Below are 27,534 nucleotides of genomic sequence, written 5' to 3' on the forward strand. Positions count from 1 at the left end.
ATAAAATAAATCCTAATTAGTGTTCTAATATCTATATAATATTTAAAGTGTTTTAATATCTTTTAAGAATTGAACTTTTTTAAATTAATCTTTTCCCATTTAAAAGTATTTCATCTTAGTTAAAATAATTGCAAATTTATTTTAATTATAATTAATTAAATTGATTAAAATTTAATTAATTATAAATGTATCATTATATAAAAAAATTAGTTTATTAATTTATTAGTCTATAATAGCAGTATGTATTTAATTAGCAAAAAAAGAAACAGAACAAATAGAAATATAATTAAATAAATAAGTATTAATTACAATTAATAATTTTTCAGTTATAATAAAATTTTAGATTGAATGCATACATACATATATGCAAGAGAGATAGAAATATTTTAATATATATTCACATGATATTTTAAAGACTCTTTTCTGTCTTTGTATTTTCATTATCATCTTTACAATATTCAATAAACTTTTACAAATGCAATGATGTCAAGAGAACAACAAACTTATAAATTCCCATTTTCCATTATACTATCACTATTACTCATGCATCTTGCACACATACAATATATACAGTATTTGGAGTTTTTATTGTAACTTCAAAAATGCAGTAGTCGCACACAATCAGCTTTACGACGTGATAAGTTGTAGAATATATGCGAATTTAAATTCGCATGCATAATGTCATTCTGCAATCTCTGATGAAGTAATCGAACAATCACATTTACTGTATAATGATTGCGAGCCATATAATTCTTCAAACTCCAAATGGCATCTTTTGCAATCAAATGCCAATCTCAAATAATTCTTATGAATAAATCATATATTCTAGTACTAAATGTATAATATAAAATATCGTACAAAGATTTATGAAAAGAATTACGCAAGAGACCAATAATTGATATAGTTATTACAGATTAAATTTGAAAGCGATGTATGTATAATGATAAACAGGCGACAATATCGACAGTAAAAAAATATATATATATATAACGATATACAAGAAAAAATCTCGTGAAACATCTTTAATAGCTCTTAAAATTGTAAGATCTACTCTAATAAATAGCTTTTAGCTGTAATTATTTCTCCATTCATCCAAACGCATCCTGCCAAAATACAATGACGTATACATGTCATTGTTATTGTATACTAATATAGAGAGATGACCTTCCATTGAAATGCAACTATTTAAAACTGTCTCACATTGGTGTAAAATATCTTTATGTCTTTGTGGGCCGTATCCGATTGTATAATTTCAAATCAATCTAACAAAGATAATATATTTATTGTACAAATCTCGAGAGACACTTCGCGGATATGAATAATGAGTAATAAAAATATTGAGTCACATAATTCACAAATGAGAATGTGTTGCAAAATCACCACAGACGATGTGTACATTAGTAGAGTTTCTTCATTTGCGCTTCCTTATTGTCTCTGTGAAGCAGAAATAAAATTAGCATTATGTATGTATTTCTTTGCATGTAATAAGACTTTATTATATATAATTACCGGTAAATGCTATACACCAATAATATTATCATTTGTATCGCGACGAACAGCAAGAACATTCCGACTGATAAACAATTAGGACAATCCGCGCTTCCTGTAATTTTACTATCTTTCTTCAATGTATTCAGTCCGTCTCGTATCTCTGACAATAATGACTGATGATCATATCCCATTGGCTGCACCTGTGTAATTATATATCATAAAAGAATCCTCCTCTAAAAAATTTTATCGCTATTCTTAGAACAAGTAAGTAATATGAACCTGTGCAGTCGGAGCGCGCGCTTGATTGTTAAGAATAGATTCAGTCTTAGTATGAAGTTCTCCCATAAAAGACTTGATCTCCTTGGCTGTATTTAATATGATATTTTGATTATTTAGCACAGCGTCGACTTCCTGCCGACGTATGCCGACGGAATCAATCGCTACAGGTTGCTGTCCTAATTGACCATTCACTTGCATACCTAATCAATGAATTTAATTCAAATTTATCAATATATTGATGTAAATTATAATATAAATTATAATAATAATGTAATTAATAATATGAGTGATTTACCTGCTTGGGCCGCTTGAACTTGTGATATCAAACTCAATGCTCTCTCTTGCCTTCCAACAATTTCATCTAATTTCCTGTTAAGTTCACGCAAGGCATCAAACATCTGACTTTGTCCATTGAATATCTGCCGTAATTCTTTCTGGCTCTCCGTTTCATAATATTCTTCGTATTCCTGTTTGCGAAACTTATCTGGATGTTCTCTGTTAAAATAACACATCAATATTGACATTTATGTGTTATTGTATCATAGAAGTGGTGTATGTATATGCCTACTTGCGATATTCCTCTTTCTGCTCATCTAGTTTCTTTTGGTAGTCAAAGTATTCCTGTTGAAGTTTGGCCTGTTCCTCTAAAGAAACTTTATGTGCATCAACTGGTAACTGTCCGGGAGGATACAAAGAGAGGGTTAGGAAATGTAAGATATCATGATCGTCGGCCAGACCACCTAGGTAGATAAAAATGTATAAAAAGGATAGAAATTGATTAGAGATAAGATAACTATACATTTTCGCCTACATATATTGTTTTTATATAACAATATTTCAATATTTTTTTTATATAACATACCAGTAGCAGCGGAAATTCCAAAGTATCCATTTTTCGGTAACACAACATTATCAATTCGAAAGCACATTTCATAATCTTGATCATTGTTTGTCATGCCATTGTGAAACATCAACTGAACAGATCAGATAAGTTAATTAATCAGATAGTTGAAATAAAGTATAAAACTTACTAGAAAATTTTCGAGTGTGCTCACCGTTAATGTATTCTTATAATATTCTATCCGCGCTCGCGTGGCAAAAGGTTTATTACGAAAATCTCGCAAACAGCCTGCCAATTGCTGCGTAGAGCCATCACTATTGTGAAACAAAATAAAACAGGATCATGTAAAATAAATACTTTGAATATGTCACATGTGCAAGTTACTAAATAAAACATAATTTACTTTGCATGATCAAAGATCTTTGTGCCATCATTGACAATAGCCATAATATATGGATTGTTGTGCTTATTGTCATTATCAAATGAATCAAAGAAAATTCCCAGGCCTGTCCAAAGATCCGAACTGCCGAAAACGGTACCATTATAGGCACCTTGGGCAGTTGTGTACCAAAATGCTAAACCATCCGCTCCTATCCTTGACCGTCCACTTATACGGAATACTAAGTCTACCTCCCACCAGTCAAAAGTTACTGGCAGCTTCGACCATATTGCACCTAAATGCAATATTTTTTTAAATTTTAGATCATTTCACAAGAGAGAATGTTGTAAACTATCAATAATGTAATTAAATTTAATGTTATTTGTTCAAAATTAAAATTATATTTTAAGTACTTAAATCTCTTCTTTATAGTAGTAAAATTAAAGATTTTTTCTCATACAATAATGTTGAAGATTTTCATCATATTTTTATAAAAAATTTTGTTAACATTGATAAATTTCTAATATATATATATATATATATATTTCTATACAAACCTTTTTGACTTTTAAGTGATGGTGCTACTCTGACGTTTTCTGCACTAGCAATAGTATCTGTAATTTAAAATATAAATATATTTTAAATGTCTTTTTTTTAAATTGTTAATTAAATATATTATATATTTACATATATTTATATATATACATACATTGTTAATTAAATATTTTACATAAATATATTTTATATATATATCTCAGTTTTTATATATATTGTATGTAGAATTACATATGGAGTAATAATAAGTGATTTAATAAGATAAATAAAACATATGTTTAATTAAATTCAACATATTTAACAATGTTTCAATGATGAATATCTATTTAGACATATAAGAAAATATATGTTTCAATGCTTATTATAAATGATACTTCAATATATATATACATATATACATTTCATTTATTAAAAATAATCTTTTCATAACAAAAAATTCCATTTTCCATTCATCTAATTAAAAAAAAATATTAAGAAACAAACGCTCACTAGTTAATAAATATTTTTTCTTAAAAAACATCTAATTATATGTAGATTAGAGATCAATACAATTCTGCCTCAGGGATGATCTTTTATATTATTTTTTTACACGCATATGAGAGAAACGTGTATGTACACACGTCATCAGTGTTTTGATCACTTTTAAAGTAATCATGCGTATAACGCGTTACGCATTAAAGAGATGGCGATTCAGGCGGCGCTCGCCTTGGAGCTCGAAAAAATCCGAGAAAAAGGAGGACCTAAATCCTCTCGACGTAAATTGACGCCGCACGAATACAACATACGGAACGTCAGCGCGACAGGTGTCGACTTCTTGGTTAGGTTACGCGCGACGAGTCGCGATATACTCACTTCCGCCGTATTCCCAGAACGGTACGGTGCCGTCCTTCTGCGCGAGATACGGTGGCTTGAACGAGTACTTGTACTCGAATTTCCGATGCGGCGTCTCGCCGCGGGAGAACGGGACGGCGCAGGATATTAAAAAGGCCAGGAGCCACCTCACCTCGGCAGCCATCTTCATCGCGATTGTCAACGACGGCGATCGTCGCTGTCGGTGGTTGTCGACCGACTACTCGCCGCTTTCGGGCGGAAGCCGGCCCGTGCACGCCGGTCCAAATCTTCGACGATTGGCCGAACGCGCGAGATTTGGGAGCCGTGATTGGTGAGCAAATCATATGACGTGTTGCTTTCGTGGCCAAATTTCTAAAATTTCGTAAGCGTTTAATTCTTCCTCTCGCTGCCTTTTGAATCCATGAATCAAGTTTGTTCGCGTTGCTTGCACTTCCGAAAAATTCCTACATTTGAAGTGAGATGAATATGTCTTTGAGCGTTAAAAAGAGAAAAAGAGTGCGAGCAACGCGAACAGATCTAGCATTTTTGAATGAAGCAAGTTTGATCGCTTTAAAAATGGTTAACTTCAATTTGTCATAAATATATGTTCCAAAAAATGGGCTTTGAATCTGATTAATACAAATAATATATTAATTCGTCCTTAAAAAAAGGTATGTAAAGTTGATTATTTTTGGCTCCAAAGCAGATTCTTTGCTGATTCGATCAAACACTTATATTATACTCAAAATATATTTCATTGATTAATCTATAATAATAATTCAAGTGTTTTTAATAACAAAATTTATGATGTCATTGATCGTTTTCAAAGCGAAACTTGTTCATAATATATTGAAGAAATTAATCACGCATGCACTAGAATATAATTCCTTAAGCAATAAATTTTTCTTGTATCCGCGACATTATTTAAAACAAGAGGTTAAATAAAGAACAATAATATATTTTAAACACAGCGCATAAACTAATATTTTAAACCTTATTACACATGTTAATTTGAATATTAAAATATCTCTTAGAAAAATAACGTCACAAAAAAGAATAATCTCCTAAATATAAATATATATATGTATGATTCTGACGTTTGGCCTTATTTTTTTACGATTTTCAGAGCAATTTGATTTAATATCCTATTTACGTAAATGTCTAAAAAAATAGATTACAATATTTTTTACACGTTAATGACTGCTGACAATTTTATCGAAGAAGACACGAATTATTTTTATTGTGATCAATCTTCTCCGTTGCGATATTGCCTTGTCGCGTAGGCAGTCGGAATCGCCATCTGATTCGCGTCGGTAGTCGATGACATACCGTTGTCCAAGATGGCGTCGCTCATTGACAACTACGAACAGCAGTACGCTGTTCTGACAGCTGACATCACCGCAAAAATCGGCCGGATTAGAATCCAGAGCGGCGGTAAGAAATCGTCGAAACGTGATTAAACGCGTCGTAAAGAATGCGCTTTACAACGTGTTCGATGCACAAAGCGATTGCCACGCGAGATCGGCCTTTAAGAACGTCAATCGATACACGTGACGTAATTTACAGGTGAGAAAAGGGCCTTTATTCAAGATGTGGACCGGCAAATTGAAGAGGCTCAAGAATTGGTAATTTGAATTTACATTCTTTTTTACATTATAATCTCAAAGCAAGGTCCTTGGAGATCTCACTTTGTCAATTATCGAAAGTAGTGTGTTGTGTAGGGTTAGAAAATTATTTCATTATTTTATAATTATATTAAATTATTTTATAATTTATATAAGCTTTTTTTGTAAGAACTTGACGTGATACGTTGTGAAAAGTATGCAACATTAAATGTTTTTGCGTTCAATAGGTGTGATTATGTGTTGACTATTGAAAGACTGATTTACATAATGTTTATGATGGAAGCACGAGGGTAATGTGTTCAGTATGAATAATCTAAAAATCTAAATGAGATCACAAGTGTCTCTGATGTATGATGCTTGAAGCAGTTAAAAGAATTTTTCAACAGACTACAAAAGCTTTATATTTGTAACTTTACATTTTTTTTGTACAAATGTTCAATTTTAAAAATCAATTTTTTCTTAACAAAAATATATTGAATTATTTAGTTTGAAAATTTCAAAATTTTTAACTTTTAATGGATATTGACAAAATTTTATTCTCTCCATTTTAAGTAAACATTTAAAGAATTGTACTTATAGATAAATTTTTATGGAAATGTTTAAGTTAAATATCAAAGTATAATGTTTAATTTATTACATTTGAATTAGTGAAACATTGATTTCACAATTGAAGCAACAAAATTAAAAATATAAAAAATAAAAATTAGGGTAGGCTATAAGTAGTCTAATAAAATCAGAATCACAATTATGTGTTTAAATATGTTTTATCTCTTCTCTTCACTTTCATTTGCAATATTTTATTACAAAATATTTGTCAGATCAGAGTCTATTTAACTTGCAGCTGGAGCAAATGGAGTTGGAAGTTCGTGGGATAAATGGAACTGCTCGTGATCGCCTGCGCGGTCGTGTAGAAAGTCACAGAGCGGAATTGAAACGCTTAACGCAAGAGTTTCAAACGGCGAAAAAACCAAAAGAGGACGCGATAGATATAACAGTAGATGAGTCATGGGACAACAATGTAACAGAAGACCAAAGAAAAAGACTATTGGATGCATCCGAGAGGATAGAAAGGACGGGACGCACGTTACAAAATGGTTATCGTATGGCGTTGGAAACAGAGGAAATCGGCTCTCAGGTGCTAAAGGAACTTCACGAGCAGCGAGAAACGATACAACGAAGCAGAGGAAGGGTAAGATGTTGATTATACAATTATGAAGTATAAAGCATGAAATCGACGCGCCAATTAAAAAAAGTACAAAATAATATTAATTAGTGCATAATAACGTTGTCCCTTGTTTTCAAGTTACGCGAAACGGATGCAGAATTAGGGCGCGGGTCTCGATTATTATCAGGGATGATCTTTCGGAGCCTTCAACAGAGAATTATCTTAGCAGCGGTAGCATTAGTACTTATAATTGTCGCGTGCATTGTGATATATTATAGTTTTAAGTCTAAAAGTTAAAGAGAACAAAGGTATTCTCTTCGGCCAGATCCATCAGATGTGATTTGGAAGTTATATTTATTTGAAATCAGAGACTTCAAAATATGTTATTTCTATCAAATTGCGAGGTTAAGTAATTATGTATTATATATATTATCTATCTTGTACTTGTTTGTTACATTTTGCCGCAAAGAACCGATCTTCGCTATATCTACATATTTTATCATCAATTCATCTAAAACTACATTGGATGACTGAATGATAATTTTTTCTTAGACAAAAATCAACATAGCAAACATCTAAATTTCTTAGATGAAAGCTAATATAGCAAACGAGTACAAAACTGGCAAAATGTTACCAAACAAGAACAAAAGATTCCCATTCAGTGTTATTTAAAATCTTATATAAAAAAATATTGACCCATTCTCGTAGGAAGATAAATCTTATAAAGCGGTTTCACTATTCTTTTCTATCTGCGCAACAAAGATAATTAGTATCCGTCGAATCAGTGATTATCAAATGCATTATTTTCGTATAGCGGAAAGAATCGTAAAATCGCTTCTATATTGTTATCTCGTTAACGTCATATCTGGAAGATCGGTGGTAAACACTTGCTCTACGTTCAAGTTTCGAGAAATACTCCGAATCACAAAATATATATTCAACAAGAAATGTATTTATTAAGTAATATTCAAGGTATTTTTTTCGACGTTGTTGTGCGCGCCGAATCTATTGGGCATATTGAAATATTACCCCTTCGAATTAACAACTACATGTAATTGTTGTAACCTTGACCTGAGCCATAATCGAGCGAGTTCATTAACGGACTCTATCAATTAAAAATGCATTCTATAATTTATCTTATATGAGAATAACAACGGTCGCGGTGTGTACATTGTTGAGATTTACGTAAATAAGGATCGAGTTGTACATACATCCATTACCGAAAGTATCAAAGGATGCTTGTAATTGAGAAAGAGAGAGAAAGAATGAGAGAAACTAGACGCGCCTAATAATAACTCCTTTTATTATTTTTAATGTTATCAATTACCTTAATTAGCCTAAACGGTGCTTTTGTCTGCAACCCTCTAATGTACCTGTGAAAATGATATATAATAAAAGTATCGAGGGTTAACGAATATTTTCGATGATAATAGTGACTTTGATAAGAGAGGCAGCGGCGGCGAGAAAAGGCTTTGCTTCCTTCTCTATCATCTTTTTTTTTTTACGATCAGTGCTGGTATGAGCGAACGATAGTACGCTGAGATCGCTCAGTCTGGTCAGTCCAATTGTTGATAGAGATCTTCTATCTGTGGCTTGAAATACGCTCTTAGTTGAGGCCGTTTCGATTTCATTGTTGGTGTTAGAAGCCCATTTTGTACGGAAAACGGGTCTGGATGGAGATAAATATCTTTCACCTGCGTCCGAAAATAATTGAAAACCTCATTAAATTCTCCAATCATCGCCATTCTTTGAAATTTCACATTTAAACTATTCGAACTTTAATTCTGATTTTTAATAATATATGTAATCTGATGTATAATATATAATATATATGATCTAATATATATATTCTGATTTTTAATAATATATATAATCTTCCAGGAATTATAAAACAGAGTACGATTAAAAAAGATCTCTCTTTGAATCGCCCAAATAGGAGAAAGAAAACAGAAGAGAATAAGAAACGATAATTTACCTGTTCGAAGGACTTGAGACCAGCTTCTTTTCCCCACGTTAACATATCATCCATGATTAGTTTTTTGACTTCCGGATTAGCGCATAAGACGCTTAACGTGCCGGGTATACCATTTTCCACCGCCCAACACTTGACTACGTCTACGTCTGGCACTACTATTGCTATGATACAAGATTTCAGTGACTCCCCGTGGACGAATACTTGTTGCACATATTGGCTGCGTATATAGATATTTTCGATCTTTTCCGGCACGATATACTCTCCCTGCGATAATTTGAAGATATGCTTCTTCCGGTCGATTATTTTTAACGTTCCGTTCTGGAAGGAATTTGAAGGAAATTTAATTTTAAACTCTTGCAATATTCAAATCAAAATTATACATCTTTTTTCTCTTAAAAAAGAATTCCAATTATTTCGTATTATATATATATATATATTATTCATTATAAAAATCTATAAAAAAGAATGAAGATTGATCAGTTCGATCCATCAATTGGATCATTTTTATCATGAGAATAAAAATTCGCGACATTATGATTGTGTGCAAAGTGTAATTACTCACAGGCTGCCACATGCCAATATCTCCCGTGTGATGCCATCCCAGTTCATCAATCACCTCGGCAGTCTTTTCGGGATCCTTGAAATATCCCATGAAGACGTTGGTGCCCTTGACGCACACCTCACCCTGATTATTCGCCGCATAGTATTCCATTTCCGGAACATCGGCGAGCTTGATGCAACAACAAGCCACCGGTGGTCCCACATGTTCCGGCACGTGATCGCCCTGCATTTAGAGATGAACAAACACGCGAATTAAAAAGAATCATTTCTACTTTTCATAGAGAACATACGTCATTTTATTCATCAAGATCGAATATATCAGCGAATACTTTGCACGTATAACACATGCTGCGTATACAAAATCTATAAGATACACGCACACACATACATAAACGAATGGATCGATGCATTTTACGATAGAATACGAGGTGCATTCAATAACGTAATATATAGCTAATGGTCTTGTGATAGAGGTGGCATGCCTGGCACGTGGCTCTAAAGCTTTGATTCGATGACAGAAATATCTGCAACCGCGTGCGCGCGACTATACTACAGTTATGTCGATATCTTGCAGACGCGCCAAGAATAGAGAGGATACGTATCACTTGATTATTAGTCAGTATTCAATAAAAACAACATTTTGGAATGCCATCAATCTGTCAGCAATAAATATTCCCGTCGTTCTCTCTTTAGAGATCTTTCTTAAAATAAATTATCGATTATAAGAAGAAAGAAAAGAAAAAACAAGTATCGAATTACAATCAAAATGTCTGCGAAAGAATATTGTGCACATGGATAAACTTCACTATTCTATACTTTTACTATGCTAACTTTTCGCAATACATTAAGAAGTTACGTAGTAAAAAGTTAACAATGTGTAACTGCGCATTTTTTTCACAAACATGTAGTAAAGAACAAAATTATTAATTTACATCTAAAATTGATTAGTGTCTATAAAGCAGCGTTTGTATCAAGCTATGCTTGTTCAAGCTCTTTCACAAGTTTGTAATGATAAAAAAAGTATTATAAATTCACTAAAAATACATAATTAAGTGGAAAATAGTTTTTCTCGAAGAGAATTTTGTTCGTGCAAAATATATACAATCATCTGCAATCGATATGTTTGTAAATTATCCTGTTAAAATTATTTGATTTTGCCTGCCTTCGTAATTGAAGATCGAATTGAACGCTGATGCAATGAACGATCGCGATTTGTTTGTTTATTTACGAAAAACTCGATAATTGCATAAATCGATTATCGAATAAATATTGGAGCGAAAAATTTACGGAATTTCGCACACATACACACAACGGAGATCTGTATCTCTCTATTAAAGTTTTCCGCATAATACTGGTTTTGTCGCAGTGCCAAACGGCGTTCGATGAGGTAGGATATTCGCTTTTCACGATATTCGAAACTCGAACTTGCTTTGAGTTTGACACTGGCAGAGAGAAACAATAAAATTCTCTATATTTCATCGGTAAAACGAGGCTTTGTATTTTTTTCAACATAGTTTCGCGTTTATAGACCATAAAAATTCTTTGCAATAAATAAATAATACATACATATCCGACAACTGAATGCGCATTATATAAGAAATAACTTTAACATTTACTCCAAGATTTATCTATACTGCTATGCATGATTCATAGCACGCTTACATTAACGTTTATCAGACTTGGTCTTATAAAAAATGTATCCCTGGAGTATTTATTGATCGCTTACATAATTGTCGTTAGCAACTATGTATGATCGAAAGGACTCTATAATACCTGATATATATCTATATTTACGTATTTTTTCTTCAAACATTGCCGTACAAGATATTAATGGTCTTATAGACATGCAACTATCACCAAATACTTTCTACCCTTTCTTTTCTACTTTTCTTTGAATAAAACAGTATAAAAAAAAACTGGCACAATTGTATTATTCAGTGAAGAAATACAATTCTCTACAAATTCAGACAGAGAGAGAAAAATAAAATATTAATTAAACAAAATAAATGGCATAAATAAAATATATAAAAGAAAATACATGTGTGTAAAATGAATAATTTACATAAAATAAAATAAATAACATAATAAAATACAAAGGGAAAAAATAAAAAAATGTTTAATATTGGCGTAAAATGACGTAAAAAGAGCAATACAGTGCACAGAATGTAAGGACCGTGATACATTTTGACACCACACTATCTCTTGAAATTTCTCGAAGACCTTTGTGGAAATATCATGTTAAATTTACGACTGAGGGCTGTAAACCCGCGAAAACGAGTCTTTCGACGACTGACATTGTTATTGTACGAAAATACGAACCTGAATAGTAAGCGTTATTGGCGCACTGCATTCCGTCTGACCGTAACCCTCGACTACCACGCAACCCAAGGCGCATCTGATGAATGTGAGCACGTTCCCCGCCAGCGGCGCGGAACCCACGAGCATCATTCTCAATCTGCCGCCCATCGACTCCTGGATCTTCCTGAACACAATCTTGTCCCATATGCTTGTTGTCCTGACGATGCTCTTCTTGATCTCCGTCTCTTTCGCCCGCATACCCATATTAAAGATCATTCTCTTTAAGAACGAGCTGCGAAGCTCAGTGTGCACCTGCAGACACGAATCAGGAATAAAATAGTAATGAAAAAAGATGACATGATATAATACAGAGCATGACGCACATATTTTCCGTGCATATTATATTTTTAGATTATATTTTCTACCAGTTTTCTAGTAAACCCGTTATATGAGATGCGTCACGATCAGCTATATTAATATCTCTCGTATGTTTTTCCCACTTACAAGTAATAATATTTTCCTCCGCGTCGTCAAAACGTTATTGCATCTCAAGTTTGGCCATCTGATATAAGATATTTTTGTTATCATTAGTGAATGATTATAAAACGGAAAAGAATCTATTTGGACAGCTGCGATCAAATTCGATGTCACAGTCTTGCCAATAGTCAATAATCAATAGTCAAGCGATGAATTTATCACCTGCAAATTAAGTAGCGAAAACGGTTCAAGAATATCTAAATTTATTCGCTTTTCTATTATCTTTTATTGGAGACGAAAATCCACGCGGTATGTATTACATGACTTATCCATTAAATTTTATTCATTGTCAGCAAACTGGGCATTTATCAACGGTCGAAATCTACACATATTCCGCAGCATCACTAGAAGAAGATGCGTGACTGCTGGCTTTTTTTGTCGACCGTATTTTTCAGAGCTCGGATGGACCAGAAGAGGATCGCGCACAACAAAAAATACGACGCGTAATTCAACGATACGTTCACGCGCGTGTGTCCCATTCAGATGAATGTCAGAATTAATGTCGAGGAGTCAATTCCGCACCTGTTCCTTCCCTGTTTGCGCGATATAGGGTTGGCATGTCACGAATTATTGCACAGCCGTAGAAAATTCACGAGACGTGCCAAGTGAGCTCTACTGCAATTGGGGATTGCAATAATGATGTCCAATTATGCTTCATTTAAGGATTAATTATAGAAAATTTGACGAGGAAGTGAGATACAGACGGAATATTTCTATTACATTTTTAAGATTAATATTATAAATTAAAAGTGAGATATATATATTTATAATTCGACATATATATATATATATATGAAGAAACATACCGAATGAATTATAAATTGTATCAAGATTATAGACATTTAAAAATATGTTTTTATTGTCGAGCGTTGCACGTGAAGAAGGCTATGAAAGGCAAGTTTATTTAGGTTTAATGTCGTCGTACAGTATACTATTGTCGCGTCGTAAAAATATTGAATAGTGTCCAAGAACACGCAATTTCCGTTTGACACAATGGACCATATGCTAGTATAACAATTATGCTAAATAAAAATATGCAAGGAAATTCTGTGAATTCTTCGAATTCTGTGAACTCTGTAAATTTCTTTGAATTCTTTATTAAAAAAAACATCAAGAAAATACCTAAAATGCCACGTAAAAGACCTCGTTTCTTTTTGTAAAAATTTACGTTATATATTTCTTTTACTAGATACATGATATATAAAATAGAATTAATGTTTACAAACCATTCTTGTAACATAAAGATTAAGAAAAGATACGCAGTCTACGCTATATCAATGATTTCTGAAAATAAATTATAAATTTTCTGTATTTTGTTAATAAATTATATGTACTTTAATTAATTATTTGAAATATTCAGGTAATAGGACCAATCAAATCTTATTTATATTGATAATTAATTTCGCGGAGCCTATAAGTAACCATAAATTATATAATTTTATTAGGTTATTTTTAGAATGAATTTTTATCATTTTTATTTTTTAGTTTTATATATATACACACACACACACACACACACACATATATATATATGTATATATGTATGTATGTATATACAGTCGGAAGTGTTAAAAAACAAAATGATATATGACTGCAGAACATAACACATCTATATCATGCAAATCCAACAGTCGATCGAAAGTGCGGACTAAATATCGCATCGTAGATAAAACATAGACAGCAGCAATAAATTATTTGAAATAACCATGGTGATAAAGAGAACGCAATCATGCGAAGTTCAGAATTAATTCTCAAGTAGTAGGTGTACTCAGACATAAATAGCGTACAAGTGTCTTCTTCATAAAGTCATAAATTTTTCTAAAAAATTACAATCCCTGTTTTCCCTCCTCGCTTCTTTCTTTATGTATAATATATAATCCTATCTTTATATATATGTATATATAATCTTCTCTTTATTATCTTTCAGCTCTCTTGAGAATAATAAGAGTGCATGGCATTAAAAGTTTAATATGAATAAATTATCAGTCGCTCGATTCTTAATAATTGCAAATGAAGTTATTTCGATGTATAACCTTTTAGAAAATTTTTTTGTTCCGAATGACAACAATAGAACAACCAAGTGTATCTCAATAATCGCTCACCTTATCGTAAATCCGATTCAGCAGCCTAGGCACTGCTGGCATAATGGTAGGTCTGAGGGCCTTCATGTCCTCAGGTAACTTTTTGATGTCACCGCTATAAAAGCCGACGCAGCCGCCCATCATGTAAACGGTATTCTCGCAGCAACGCTCCAGCATGTGCGCCAACGGCAAAAAACTGATTAGCGTATCCTTGCTCGTCAGCCCGTGATCGCCCAGCTGCAACATCACCGAACAATTGGCCGCCATGATGTTCTGATGCGTCAACATAACGCCCTTTGGATTGCCGGTGGTACCGGATGTGTAACATATCGTGCAGAGATCGGACGGCTTCGGCGGCAATTCCGGGTGATTCTTCTGGGCGCCGAGATGCTCGATATCATCGAATCTGTATAACTCGACGCCGCGGTTTTTCGCCCGCTGATTCGTCGCCGGCCGTATCTCCTTCACCACCACCAGCTTCCGTAAACACCTGTCAATATCGAAGGAACGTTAAAATATGACAGGAACGACGGAAGATGAAGCTTTTTCAGCCGGACAAGAGTCGCTCGTCCGCTTTGAAAGCTCTTGCGAGTTCTTGGCACCATTACAAATTAACACTTTCAATATCACGCTGTCTTTCTAAATGTTTTCTTTGACAAAACCAACGATTCGAACGTATTAATGTTAACCACATCTCGTGAGGTCGCGTGACGTTGCGTCATGGACAAAAACTTGTTATAAAAAGTATTGGTAAAATTATTTTTATACACTATATATTTATATATGCTCCTCCTATATATTTATATACTCCTATATGGACTGTGTCGAAGAACATATAATCAAAGTGTCATTAATGTTGTCGTTAAATTAATCGTTGTTATTAATATTGCAATAATGAAGACACTGCATGTATTTTTAAGCATGGATTTTGCGAAATTGGTTTCCTTTTTTCTGGATATTATTTCGCATAAATATTAGACCGAGTAATGATTCTCTTTCCATATTCGCTGTTTAAAAAGAAATTATGCCTTGTAATCTATACACATATACATATATGTATAGATAACTACATTTACAACATACATTTTACATAAATTATCCGATATTTACGCAATCGATATATCAACGGGGAAATTACATTATATACGATTCTCCAGTGTATGCTAAATGAAGTGTTGTTTAATTCTTAAATTCGTAACTCTATTAATATTGAATAACGTTGATAATATCCCTAGATTGCGTATACTTATGCAAAATGAATTTTCCATGAGAATGTATATCTGTATCGTGTATATGTTTGCATATTGCTAAGCACTTTGAATAATTGATAATTAAACCAATTAACCCACAATAATAAGTAGAAAAAAATAAAATATATAAGGCATTTTAAAATTAGAAGAATTTAATAGAGTTAGGTGATTGTTCAAAGAATTAAAGAGCAATTTAAGATTTTTAGGAACATCCTAGTACGGTTTTTAGAGAATTGTCACATACCTCGGTGCTTTGTCGAGGAGTAAATTGCACTTTTGGTCATCTTCGCATACCACCAAATTAATTTCAGCCTGATTGATGATGTACGCGCAAGCGTCCGGGCCCAAGGTGTCGTATAATGGCACCACCACGAGTGAATATGTATAGCATGCCTGTTCGACGAGAACCCATTCGGGACAATTCTGACTGTATAGGCCTACCAAAGTTTGTGGTCCAGGGGCCAGCCCTAGGGACACTAGGCCGGAACCAAAATTCTTCGCCCTCAGTAGGGCTTCGTTGTAATGAAGCCATTGATAGGGTTTGTTGTACCCGTCCCTCCATCCGAGGCAGGGACCATTATCTGTAAATGAAAAGAATGTCATATTGATCAAAAAGAATAATTACTTCAAAATTGATAGATCTTATTAATACATTTTTTTTGACATATCATAACGCGATTGATTAAAATACGCGTCCGTTTATGCATCAAGAATAACATTGAAGAGAGATAGATTTCTTATTAAAACAACACTTGAATAACCGTTTGATATTTAAATATTAATATCAATCTATTATATTTAAATATTAATATCAATCTATATTTTAATTAAAATATATAAGTGTAATTTGTGGCATAATTGAAAATTAACTAAAGTAGTTCTTTGTTACATTATTACATTTAATAAAATCGATTTATAAAAGAAATAATGCTACATTTTTATTTTTTCCGCTGTTATTCGGAACAGCATTTCTATTTGATTATTGATAAATGATATTCAACGCGAATATTCAAAAAATTATAAATTAGAACACAGAGAATACCTTAATAAGTAATGCATTATTTTTGTTTGTTGTCCAAGTTTAATATGAGAGGATAAAATCAAGAAATCTAGAAATTGGATAATTTTTTGTTTTCACTTTATTCTTCGCAAACGAAAGAAAGAATTTGATAAAGAAAAAATACTTTTTTCAACGAGACGCAAGATCTTTTTAATACAGTTACGAATTATTTATACAATCAGTTATTCATATATTTAAATTTATAATTGTTTATAATTGTTTAAATATTATAATTCCTAACTGCATTAAAAACGCTAAGAGTTCAGTACTCGTATTTTCCAGTTTCATAAATTTATGCATTTTCTAGAGAAAATTCTTATGAATCTAAGACACACATGCAGGAACGATCTAATGAATAAATAAAGCACACGTGTCGGACTACTAGCCGTATGATTTTCTCGTCCAATTGTTATGTTAGGCGAGCGATACCTCGGCAAGATTATCGATCTTTGGACACGTTTGCCGTCATCGTTAACGTCGTCATCGTTACAGGTCACATAAGGCTACGACAGGTGTCGGCTGCGGGGGCGTAGGTTTCGCGCGGCGAGGCGAAAATAAGAGATGTTATATACGTGCCCGAAATAACTGTCAACCTTCGTCAGAAAGGTCGTCGAATCTCGAGGGAGCATGGATCGCCGGTCGATAATTCGCACCATTAAGTCCGCGTTCGTTAAGAAGCCGCATGTTTACGCGTTTTATAGCGCGATTTTCGCTTGCCGCGTCGTTTGCCAAACGAGAGTCCGCTAGATAAATCGACGTACGCAATTGCACGCGGATACGTGCGTAAACACCTAATACCGCATCCATAAACTTCACGAATATTATAGAGATTTATACGATTTTCTCTAAGCCGCCTGCCTCTCTTTGAGTTATTCTCTCACTTAATTTCATCAGTCGACGTTAAGTAAACGTATATAACGTTAGACATCAATTAAAATTAATTGAAATGTATATAAGGGATCGATTAAACGTCACTTAACTTTAATTAACGTGTTTAATTAAAGTTAAGTGAGCAACGACTATTTTCATTTTCAAAGATTGGAGTAAGAGAGAGAGAGAGAATTATATGTTGCTTCTGAAAATAATGACTCACTAGATTCCTTGGCGCCACGACGGAAGCCATCGTAAAGGGTAAGTGTATCCTCGTATAGGAACGTAACGAATTTGCCTTCTCTGCCCTCCTTGTAGAACTTGGATACCCGGATATGCTCGTTGCCCTGCGAAGAAGAGAGACGAAGAATCAAGTAAAGCGCACACGAGATTCAGCACACACGAGGTCCGGTCGATCATTACGTAATCAGACATGTGACAAATGCAACACTAAATTTAGCCGAACGACACACGCGGCCCCGCGTATTGTACGCGTGCGAAGCAGCTGATTACGAGACGCAAGCCGAAGGGCGCAGATGAAGGGATGGTTGTATATATCGCGAGAGCCCATATTCGCTGTATATATTCGTCCGTTCCTATATATCGATCTCCGCCGCCGAGACCGATGCGGAAGACCGCTTCTTTCGCCCTCATCGACGTGCTTGTGTAACGACAACCGCCCACGTTCTCGACGCACTAGTAAAGCGCGCGTTTCATATACAAGGTTAAAATAATCTATGTATTTTTGAAGTAATTTGCGGATTTCATCGCGAAAGATCTTATGAAAATGTAATCTCTTTGAAGTTATAATCGTCGGGAAAAATAAAATGCTTTTTCAATACACAAGTATTGAAGAAAGTAACGTCGTTCGAAAATATATGTCTTTTTAATCAAAAGATTTTTATTTATAAGCACACAAGGTCTAACTTATAATCTCTGGAAAATAATTATTATGTTGAATAAATTTGTTTAAAAATGCATTGTAGTTTTTTGGTACATTTCATAAAATTTAAAAAATATTAGTTTTTTCTCGATTTAATAAACCTTCGCTATTTAAATTCAAGATTAAAATTTACTCTTTGAATTTTAATTTTTACTTATGTATAAAATATTTAGCATCTCAAATATAAATGTGAGATAAACTATAAATAACGCGCAAAGTTAAAAGTTATCTAAAGTTAAGTTAAAAGTTATCCAAATATCACGACTCACTATATTAATAATTACAATGCAGTTTTATTATCTTATATCTTTGTGTAATTTATATATTACGTGGTCTAATAATTACGAGATAACTCATTAAAAATTTAAGATTGTAGCGTGGTAAATAAGAATCCGATAATCGTCTGTCACTCAAGCGTACAAAAAATTTATAGCCCGTTATATTTAAACAAAAAAGATATCTCTCATGTACATATAATTCATAAATTTCATTTAATTACACTTATTTAACGAAAATATTTAATATTTAATATTTATAGTTTAGTAGTTTTAGTATTTGAGAGGATTTATATTTTGCGAAGTAACGAGTCCTGTCGTGAACTTCGAAGCATGATTTCAATCGGCTCCTGAACGAGAGGACGAACCGCACTACGCGTAATCGCGAGATCGTTCTTTTTCCACCTTGAAGCCTTGATCATCACCTTGATCGTGTCAGATTGATCGCCGAGATCTATCGGCGAGTGGATCGGCTCGGGAAGCAAGCAGGCTGACGACATACTGCTTGACGGCACGCAACACGCACTCTTGATGGGCGCGCACACGCCGTCGGACTCTTCTCTCAAAAGAGATCGGTCTCTTCGACACAAGCAGGTATAAAAACGGATTGGACCAGCCGGACCAACGCGCCCGCGGTCACTGAATTCAAGTCGAGCTTGTGATCGAGCTTACGGTCCGAATTTTTGGCTCGCGACGCGGATATCACGCGGATGATGCTGCTCGGCGCTGCTTTTCGCAGGGAAGAGATGTGCGTCATATTGTCAATATTGTCATCAGACATTTAAACAGGTCTATCCCGGTATAAGGATAATATCACGAAATTACTAGAAACATCAGAAAGTTTGAATATATATAATTAATACCCACACATATATAATTATTGTACGGAGAAACTTTGATACTTGGATCATTAGTGTGACATTGAAGCACAATTATGGTATGAAATTGGAATACTTGGTTAATATATTTGAGCGATCATTTGTTAAATAGGAACTTTCCTTCTTTGTTAGATTTAAATTACTATGTATGATTTAAAGTTTCTCTTTTCTAATTACGTCAAGCGATGATCTTTTAAATTTCTTGCAAAGACTAAAAAGAAATTGCCAAGACTTATTTTTACTTATATTTATACTTATTTTTTCTAAAATCCCTGACCGAAAATATGAAATAAAAATTTAAATCCATAGATATTTACTAGAGATTGCTTCCTTTCTTCGTATTACAGTTTTCATATTATCGTTTCTAAAATCTTTAAGTAAATAGCTTTTTTTAATACGAACAAAAACTCAGAAATTAATCCTAAAAATTGATATATCCACTAAATATTATACAAATATAGAAAAAAATAAAAAGAAATTTAAACACAAAAATAAACCAGAGATTTAAATCCTACAAAAATACATAGAATAACAAAATATTATCAAAAAATATATATATTTTATCATTATTATTTAGATTATATAATTCATTAAAAATGTTTTTAAGAATTCTCTATAAAAAACAATATAGCATATAAACAAGCAATGAGTATACAAACTAGGCTTCCGATGACTGAATAGATCATGTTCGTATCAGTTCTAATAAAGTGCAACAGAAGTTTCTTAATTGCTGAGGGATAGAGATATCAGTTAGTCAGTTTAGATATTTATATCCGCGCGCATGGTTTCAGTATCTTCCTTCCATGTAAAATGTCAAAAGCCTGCAATGCAGACTTTTGTCTATTCTTGATTTCGTGTTTTTTTTTATGTATCGGTCACGTAGACAGAGATGTTGAAAGTACTCGGATTATATATTCAAGTACATGTTTGTTTCTTTCTATCGTGCAAATATCAGAAATTAAATGTCGCATTTAAAGAGCGAAAATGAATCGATCGGATCCAAGCAGTAGAATTTTAAAAAAATTCTGAATAATATATAATCCTCTGTTCTCACCGATTGTTGATCCGATAGATTTCTGATTGTGTAAAAATGGAACCGCATAATCTAAATCGCAACATTCGTATTGACAGCGCTAGTGCAACACCGACCGGCCTCGCGAAAGCATGAAGGCCCATCCTACACATGAAGATCCTCGACTATGCGTTTAAATATAGTCGTCGTCCTCGAGGAGTTTGGACGATCGCCAGCGGGAGTTTGGCCGACCGATCAACGCCACACGTCGACAGTGATGGAACTTTGGTTTTCGCGGTATTTCTTTTCTTTTCGAGTATCGTTTCTCATCGTGTGAGTAGATAACTTCTAAAAAGTTCAGGGTGGTGTGTTATTACGTCAACAGATTACGTGGAAAATGTGCCGAGCCCACTTGAAGACTGAACGCTTGTTTGATGGATCATTTGCTATGTAACGTGAAAACTTGGACGATACATAAAGCAGGTAACGTAGAATATATATTGTTACAAAATATTATAAATTGTTGAACATATTTAAAAAATAATTGCATTAAAGATAATAAGAAATTCTAGAATTCTTCAGAATTCTGAGTTTTTTTCGAAACTATTTAGCTGTCAAATTAATTAGATCTTTGTAGGCTTCTATTGCAATGTCTTTCTTAAGAAAATATTTTTTAGAATAACAATAAATTAATTAAATATTTATAAATTAATTAAATAGATTATAATAAATTAATTAGAGCTTAGTTTGATTGATTGATGAGGAGCAATAAAGTATTCAGAAATTAGAGATGTTTGAATAAAAAATTACGAGCATTAAGAGCATTAAAATTAACATGTCAATAATGACGATCTCCAATCAAAAACGCAGTATATATAATGCATAGAATGTTTACAATTTAATTATTTCTTTACTTTCCTCTCGGACCATTTTATTTTCCTTAAATTCTTTAAAAAATTTTTTAAAGCCTATTTTTATTTTTATTATATTTTTTTATTTTTATTATCCTGTTAAAAAAAACCTATTAAAAGATATTCTATTAGATATTCTAAAACATTCTTATGGAACGATCAGAATAGAGAATAGAATCAAATGTCAATTATTCGTTTGATGATTGAAGTGTTCAATTAATTGCATAGTTATACATCATTTTAAAAGCCAATATAAACCACTGATATATAATCTTATATCTGTTAATATATATATAAAATGCAGTGACTAATTCTTTCGAAACGTTAAAGCTTGTAACTTTATAAATCTTATAAAAATAGTTGACAATATGAAATAGTTGACAGTACGAAATATCAATCTAAAAATACAAATATTTACGTGTAAACATATTCGGTGATTCAAAAAAGCGTACATCGAGTTCACCAAAATCGATCTCTTATTCCTCGCGACGACAGTCAGAGTCTGGAGGAAAGCTTATGTAAACCGAATCGAGACGAGGCGACTGGTAAAGTTAATCTGGAAAGCTCATTACATGTATCTGTAGTCAGGCTTCGAAAATAACTTTAATAAAAGCACCATTTAACACCATTTTGCAAGGGATTCCGCGTGATGTTGCGAATATCTTTGTAAAACATGTACTTTGTTCGATGCATAAATCGCGAACATGACATGTAAGCGTTGCGGCTAATTCAATAAACACGAGAAAAAATGCAGGAAATGTCTGCAGGAAATCTATTGGCAAATTGTATGACTTCAGAGAATACGCGTATATTTCTATAGCTTGCTTGCATATGATTTTAATCAAATACATATATAATATACAAGGTCTCTTGTTTTTATTAAATAAAATTAAAAAATCAGAATCTTTTAAGATGGCAATTGAATGAAATACTTTTCAAAATAACAAAAAAAATTTGACTGTACAATATTTCGTTTACAATTTTAATTGAATAAACCTTTAATAATTGCATTAAATATTTAAAAATTATAGATTTACTATAATTTCTTTATGTATATATAATATTTACATAAATATAAAAATGTATATATATTGTGATAAAAATAAATCTAAAAGAATTAACAATAATATATAAAGTCAAATATAAAAAAATAAATAATATTGTATAAAATATATATATGCATATATCTTTGCATATATATAAATAAAAATGCAATATTATTATTAATTAATAAATCGAAAATTAATAGAAAGAGAGAGAGAAGGAAAGAGAAAGAGAGAACAGTGCAAATATATATAACTTTCGCTCTTACTTTCTCTCTTTCCCTACCTCCTTCTCTCTCTCTTTCCCTCTCTCTTTCTCTCTGTCCACAACCATATTTTTAATAAAAAAAGTGTCCGATTTTCTCTCTAAATATATGTTTCTTGGAATTTTCCATTTAAAATAATTTAATCTACGATGTCTCTTATGCGTAAGCTTATTAAATATATTTTCTAGCCAATAGGATTATGTAAGAGGCATCGTAGATATTATACAAAAGCATATTATTACCAATATCACGTTGAAAACACATCAAGCAAATGATATCTCAGAACTACTATAAATATTTAATCGGTTCAAATTGTTTAAATAGTAAATCAAGTTAAAGTAAGTCAAGTTAAATATTCTTGATCATTTTTACAATGACGTTCAAGATATGAGATTATTTTTTAAGCCTTTAATTTTTTTCGATAACGATAATACTATTTGCATTGTCATTGTATAGAACGCATAATTCAATACGACAATGTGGCCAAAGATAAGAATGATTGAGCTATACGAAGAAGCAAATAACAAAAAAAATAATTTGTTAATATTCACTGACTAATGTTCAATGAGATATATGCGACTTGTAGGGATTTTTTATCATCAATTATTACTGATAATAATATTATATTACCTAAGCATATCTACAAGAGGCACACGTGCATATGTGTATGTGTGTATGTGTATGTAATAAAATATAATTATAAAAATCTAATATAATGAAAAATCAATTGATATGTGTACACATGCATGCATGATTATATAAATTTTTAATTATATGTCAATATACATCTAAGATTAAGACATTTAAAGTCTAAAAAAAGAAAAAATTATCACATGAATTAATAGCATGTTTAGTGAGTGCATCTGGGAAAAAGTTAACGATAAATTGTAATAGCACGTTTAATAATAATAAGTTTTTTATGCTTTTTTTAATATAATGATGTGTTAATAATGTGTAAAAGTCATTTTCTGTTTTCCACTTCTGCTTAACGTACGCTACAACGTACGCGATATTCAAATACGATGTAATGTTTATTCAGACAGCACATGTGTAAAAAACGATTTGAAGACGTCTTATTGTCATTATTTTTTGTTCTTTAGCCTTTATTGTGTTGCCTAAGGAAAAACATACTGATGGATATATTATGCGTGATTTCTTCTTCGAAATATTTTCTAACTTATAAATTAGATCTTTATTTCTAAAGATATTTAAAATTTGTATTTATATTTACAATACACAAATCAATGACATACATTGATGCAAGCAAATATATTGAAGATTATTTAAATAAAATAGACGTAATATTTTTTTCGACAAATGCGGAAATCATTTTTAAGAAGTATCAATGTGCGTCATAGGATAAGACGAATATGTCTGTAGCACATTTTTTATATTATAACAAAATGTAATCTAAACGATGTATGATATTTTTTCTTATTTTGTGTGTACGGATTTTATATTCTCTAAAGAATACAATTATTTAAAAATCATCGTCTGCATAATTTTTGAAAGGCAAAGATAAATCTTCTTTTCTCTACTTCTTTTAGCTAAATTTTTTTTTAAATAAAAAGAAAATGTGCGCGACTAATATATTATATATTCGAGCAGAAAATATATATAATATAGCAAAGCTAAAATAAATAATTGAGAATTAGAATGAGAATGAGAGATCAATTATAATGCAAGAGTAGAAATATTGGCCGCTTATTGCATATGTATATAGAATAGTTCACATAAGATGTTACAAGCCATTCTTTTGAAAATTATTTGGCACAAAAGTCGGCAAAATTCTATCGTTTGTTTCAAGGTTTTTTGATGTATGTCTTTTATATAATGAGGCAATATTGAATCAAAGAAAACCTATATACATAATATAACATATATAAAAGACTCTAATAAATACTAAAATATTAAAATATTATATAGTCTCCAAAAAAATAATTTAAGACACTTCACTATGAATTATTCTATGATGTATATAATGATGATCTGTATAATGATTTTCAAAAAACGTAATAAAATACGCTATATTTAATAAATCTATCCATAGCATTAAATCATACATGTTATTGTTTAATCGAAATGAGACATTATCAATGAAACGTCACATTTCTCGTAATTTTCCATCGATAAGCAGAGTGCAACGAACAACGATATATAAAGTATGCAAATAAATGAATCTGCTTTAATAATCATTTTTTCTTATTTGTTTGCAGTACACGCTGCATATATTAACAATCATTTTTATCCATAAGTCTTCATAATTTCTTCATATTCAATTTCATGTCGCACATACATATGTATATGTTCAAATGTTATCAAAAAACATCGTTATTATCATAATCATGTATTTATAATAATATTTCTTATTTATCACACACGTTACATAAATAAGTACTAATACGCCTTAAATTATCCACTAAGATCAAATTGCACTAACACTATTTTGGATTTAAGCGAAACTTAAATATGTGTCTATCTTTAGCTTTCTTTCTAAATAAATAAAGACAGACACATATTTAAACGTCGCTTAAGACTAAAATAAGATTGTAATCGAGTCTAAAAGCTGTCAGATAAATATTCTCTTTTCTTCGGTAAAAATCTCTCGATCTTTAGATTCCTTAATAATGTGCAATACATAAATCAATCCATTAAATCACTGAAAATTGTGTCACATTAAAATGTTTGCATTTCTTCAACATCTTTCAATCTTTAGATAAGAAAATCTTTTGATAGCGATTTTAAGATAACAGAGATATGAATCAGTGTTGCAATATCAGACACCTGTTCGATGCAATTTTAAATTTCGAAACGGCACGAAAATTAATCTATTCCTTTTAGTTTTTCTCCTTCTTGCAAAACGAAACAGGTATATGTTTAGATGAAAAGGCCGAGAAGAAAGAGAGAGAGAGAGACATAGAACAATGCGTAGAAGGAATGACTAATAGATCGAATTTATTTTCGTTTAGATCACAAACATCTTAGAGCAAGAGAAAACATTCAATCACTCGGAAAGAAGTAACGACCGACACGTGTTTCTGTTCCTCACTTACCGGTAGTATCAATGCCTGGGCATCGAGCGGAAAGAGCGGTCTCTCGGCCTTTGGTCTGGAAGCCCAGTAAGCCACCCCAGTGACGAAGAGAGCACCTGCCGCGCCGCCCAAGTATGGCAGGTAATCCTCGATTTGAGACTGTAACACTTCGTTTAAAATCGTTTGAACCGTTCAAAACTATATAGCCAGGCTTACGTAATTGGCGCCCCGCTACTACATTACCTGCATACCGATGGTACGGGTGCAGGTAGATAGGTGCAGATACGAGATATACTACTCCCGCGAGAGTCGCCCAACGACTTTTGCTAACGATCGATGAGAGTAACAACAAATACGCAGTTCACAACTCGAAGAATCGAGATGAAGTGAGCGTTTGGACTTGACAGTCATCTCAGCTCGAAGTCCGAGTCCTATTATTCGTATGTCTACGGACCTTGTTCCCGGATATCTACAAGCTCGTTATCGCATACTGTTAAAACTGTAGCGACTTACAAATATTTTAGATATATACATACGCATACAGATAGCTGCGAGATTCGAATATATATTCAGATATAAGTTGTACAACATTGTAACAGATAAGATCACTTTTTGAGCTGATATAAGCGTGAGAATGTAACAATCTCAAATAAAAAGAGCAAAGAAAAAGAAGGAATATTATAAAGAAAGATAAAGAACGAGCGCGTGAGATACCGGCATTTCCTCCGCACGCGCCCCTCGCATCTTGCACCGTCCACTAACAATAAGTCGATACAATGACAGCTGTGTACTCACTGGCGTAAAGAATAATAAGTAGGGGATGATCTCTCCTCCGTCGTGATCTGCGAAGGAAGCGCGAGCCGGTCGAACGTATCCGGGCACAAGGGCACGATTTGAGGAATCGACGGATGAACGTGAAGGGAAACCGGAACGGATGGCGCACCCCGAGGACTGGTCGGCTTGACTGGGCCGGCAGGGAGGCTTAGGGTCAGGGCCACGGCATGACACTGCCTTTTCTTCGCAAACAAAGATTTCCCTCCTCGTTAGCTTGCTCGACGTACGTTACGCGATGCGGACCCTCACTGCTGGCGTAAACGCGGCGCCATGACGTCACCCCGCGCATACCGCGCGGTGGCGAGGACGGCGCGAATCGATGCCGGGCGCTGCGACGATCACCCTTCTTCGTCACCGCGACGACGGCGGCCACCCCGACCCCGACAGGACGATAATCGCCCCCGCATACGACGCACGCGCGCGCAATCGCCGCTATCGTCGCGGGATGCCGGCTGTAGGGAAATGTACGCTATACATCTCTGCATTACCATATTGGTGTCCCTTACCCCTATCTTCGTTGGATATTTTGTCCTTTTTAATGC

General features: G+C 33.0%; 3 protein-coding genes across 7 annotated transcripts; 1 reads left to right on the top strand and 2 right to left on the bottom strand.

Moving 5' to 3' along the window:
- Positions 1–1,263: 1,263 nt before the first annotated feature.
- Ergic53 (lectin, mannose binding protein ergic53) lies at positions 1,264–4,755 on the bottom strand. Its single transcript, XM_083109458.1, has 10 exons — positions 4,398–4,755; positions 3,548–3,604; positions 3,015–3,285; positions 2,826–2,925; positions 2,633–2,744; positions 2,339–2,510; positions 2,066–2,265; positions 1,771–1,970; positions 1,510–1,691; positions 1,264–1,434 (listed from the first exon to the last, which is right to left on the bottom strand). Exons 1-10 carry the CDS (start codon positions 4,564–4,566, stop codon positions 1,398–1,400), a joined length of 1,500 nt encoding a protein of 499 aa, XP_082965584.1. The 5' UTR covers positions 4,567–4,755; the 3' UTR covers positions 1,264–1,397.
- Vti1a (Vesicle transport through interaction with t-SNAREs 1a) lies at positions 4,386–9,529 on the top strand. Of its 3 annotated transcripts, none has more exons than XM_083109462.1 (5): positions 4,386–4,707; positions 5,660–5,810; positions 5,943–6,001; positions 6,843–7,190; positions 7,305–8,583. In XM_083109462.1, exons 2-5 carry the CDS (start codon positions 5,717–5,719, stop codon positions 7,461–7,463), a joined length of 660 nt encoding a protein of 219 aa, XP_082965588.1. In that variant the 5' UTR covers positions 4,386–4,707; positions 5,660–5,716; the 3' UTR covers positions 7,464–8,583. The 3 variants fall into 3 exon arrangements, with proteins under 3 accessions (XP_082965588.1, XP_082965589.1, XP_082965586.1); XM_083109463.1 differs by lacking the exons at positions 4,386–4,707; positions 7,305–8,583 and adding exons at positions 4,893–5,047; positions 9,048–9,529; XM_083109460.1 differs by lacking the exon at positions 4,386–4,707 and adding an exon at positions 4,908–5,047.
- On the bottom strand, positions 6,747–27,089 carry LOC145977447 (long-chain-fatty-acid--CoA ligase 1). Of its 3 annotated transcripts, none has more exons than XM_083109455.1 (9): positions 26,954–27,089; positions 26,180–26,325; positions 18,022–18,145; positions 16,113–16,449; positions 14,640–15,108; positions 12,022–12,312; positions 9,704–9,925; positions 9,142–9,459; positions 6,747–8,860 (listed from the first exon to the last, which is right to left on the bottom strand). In XM_083109455.1, coding segments are annotated over exons 1-9 (2,046 nt in total). In that variant the 5' UTR covers positions 26,955–27,089; the 3' UTR covers positions 6,747–8,722. The 3 variants fall into 3 exon arrangements, with proteins under 3 accessions (XP_082965581.1, XP_082965582.1, XP_082965583.1); XM_083109456.1 differs by lacking the exon at positions 26,954–27,089 and adding an exon at positions 26,402–26,565 and having other exon boundaries at positions 26,180–26,317; XM_083109457.1 differs by lacking the exons at positions 26,180–26,325; positions 26,954–27,089 and adding an exon at positions 19,442–19,661.
- Positions 27,090–27,534: the final 445 nt, after the last annotated feature.

The sequence above is a fragment of the Camponotus vicinus genome, unplaced genomic scaffold (assembly GCF_025532165.1).
Source record: "Camponotus vicinus isolate PSW18456_S1 unplaced genomic scaffold, iyCamVici1.0 SCAF_9, whole genome shotgun sequence".
Lineage (NCBI taxonomy): Eukaryota > Metazoa > Arthropoda > Insecta > Hymenoptera > Formicidae > Camponotus > Camponotus vicinus.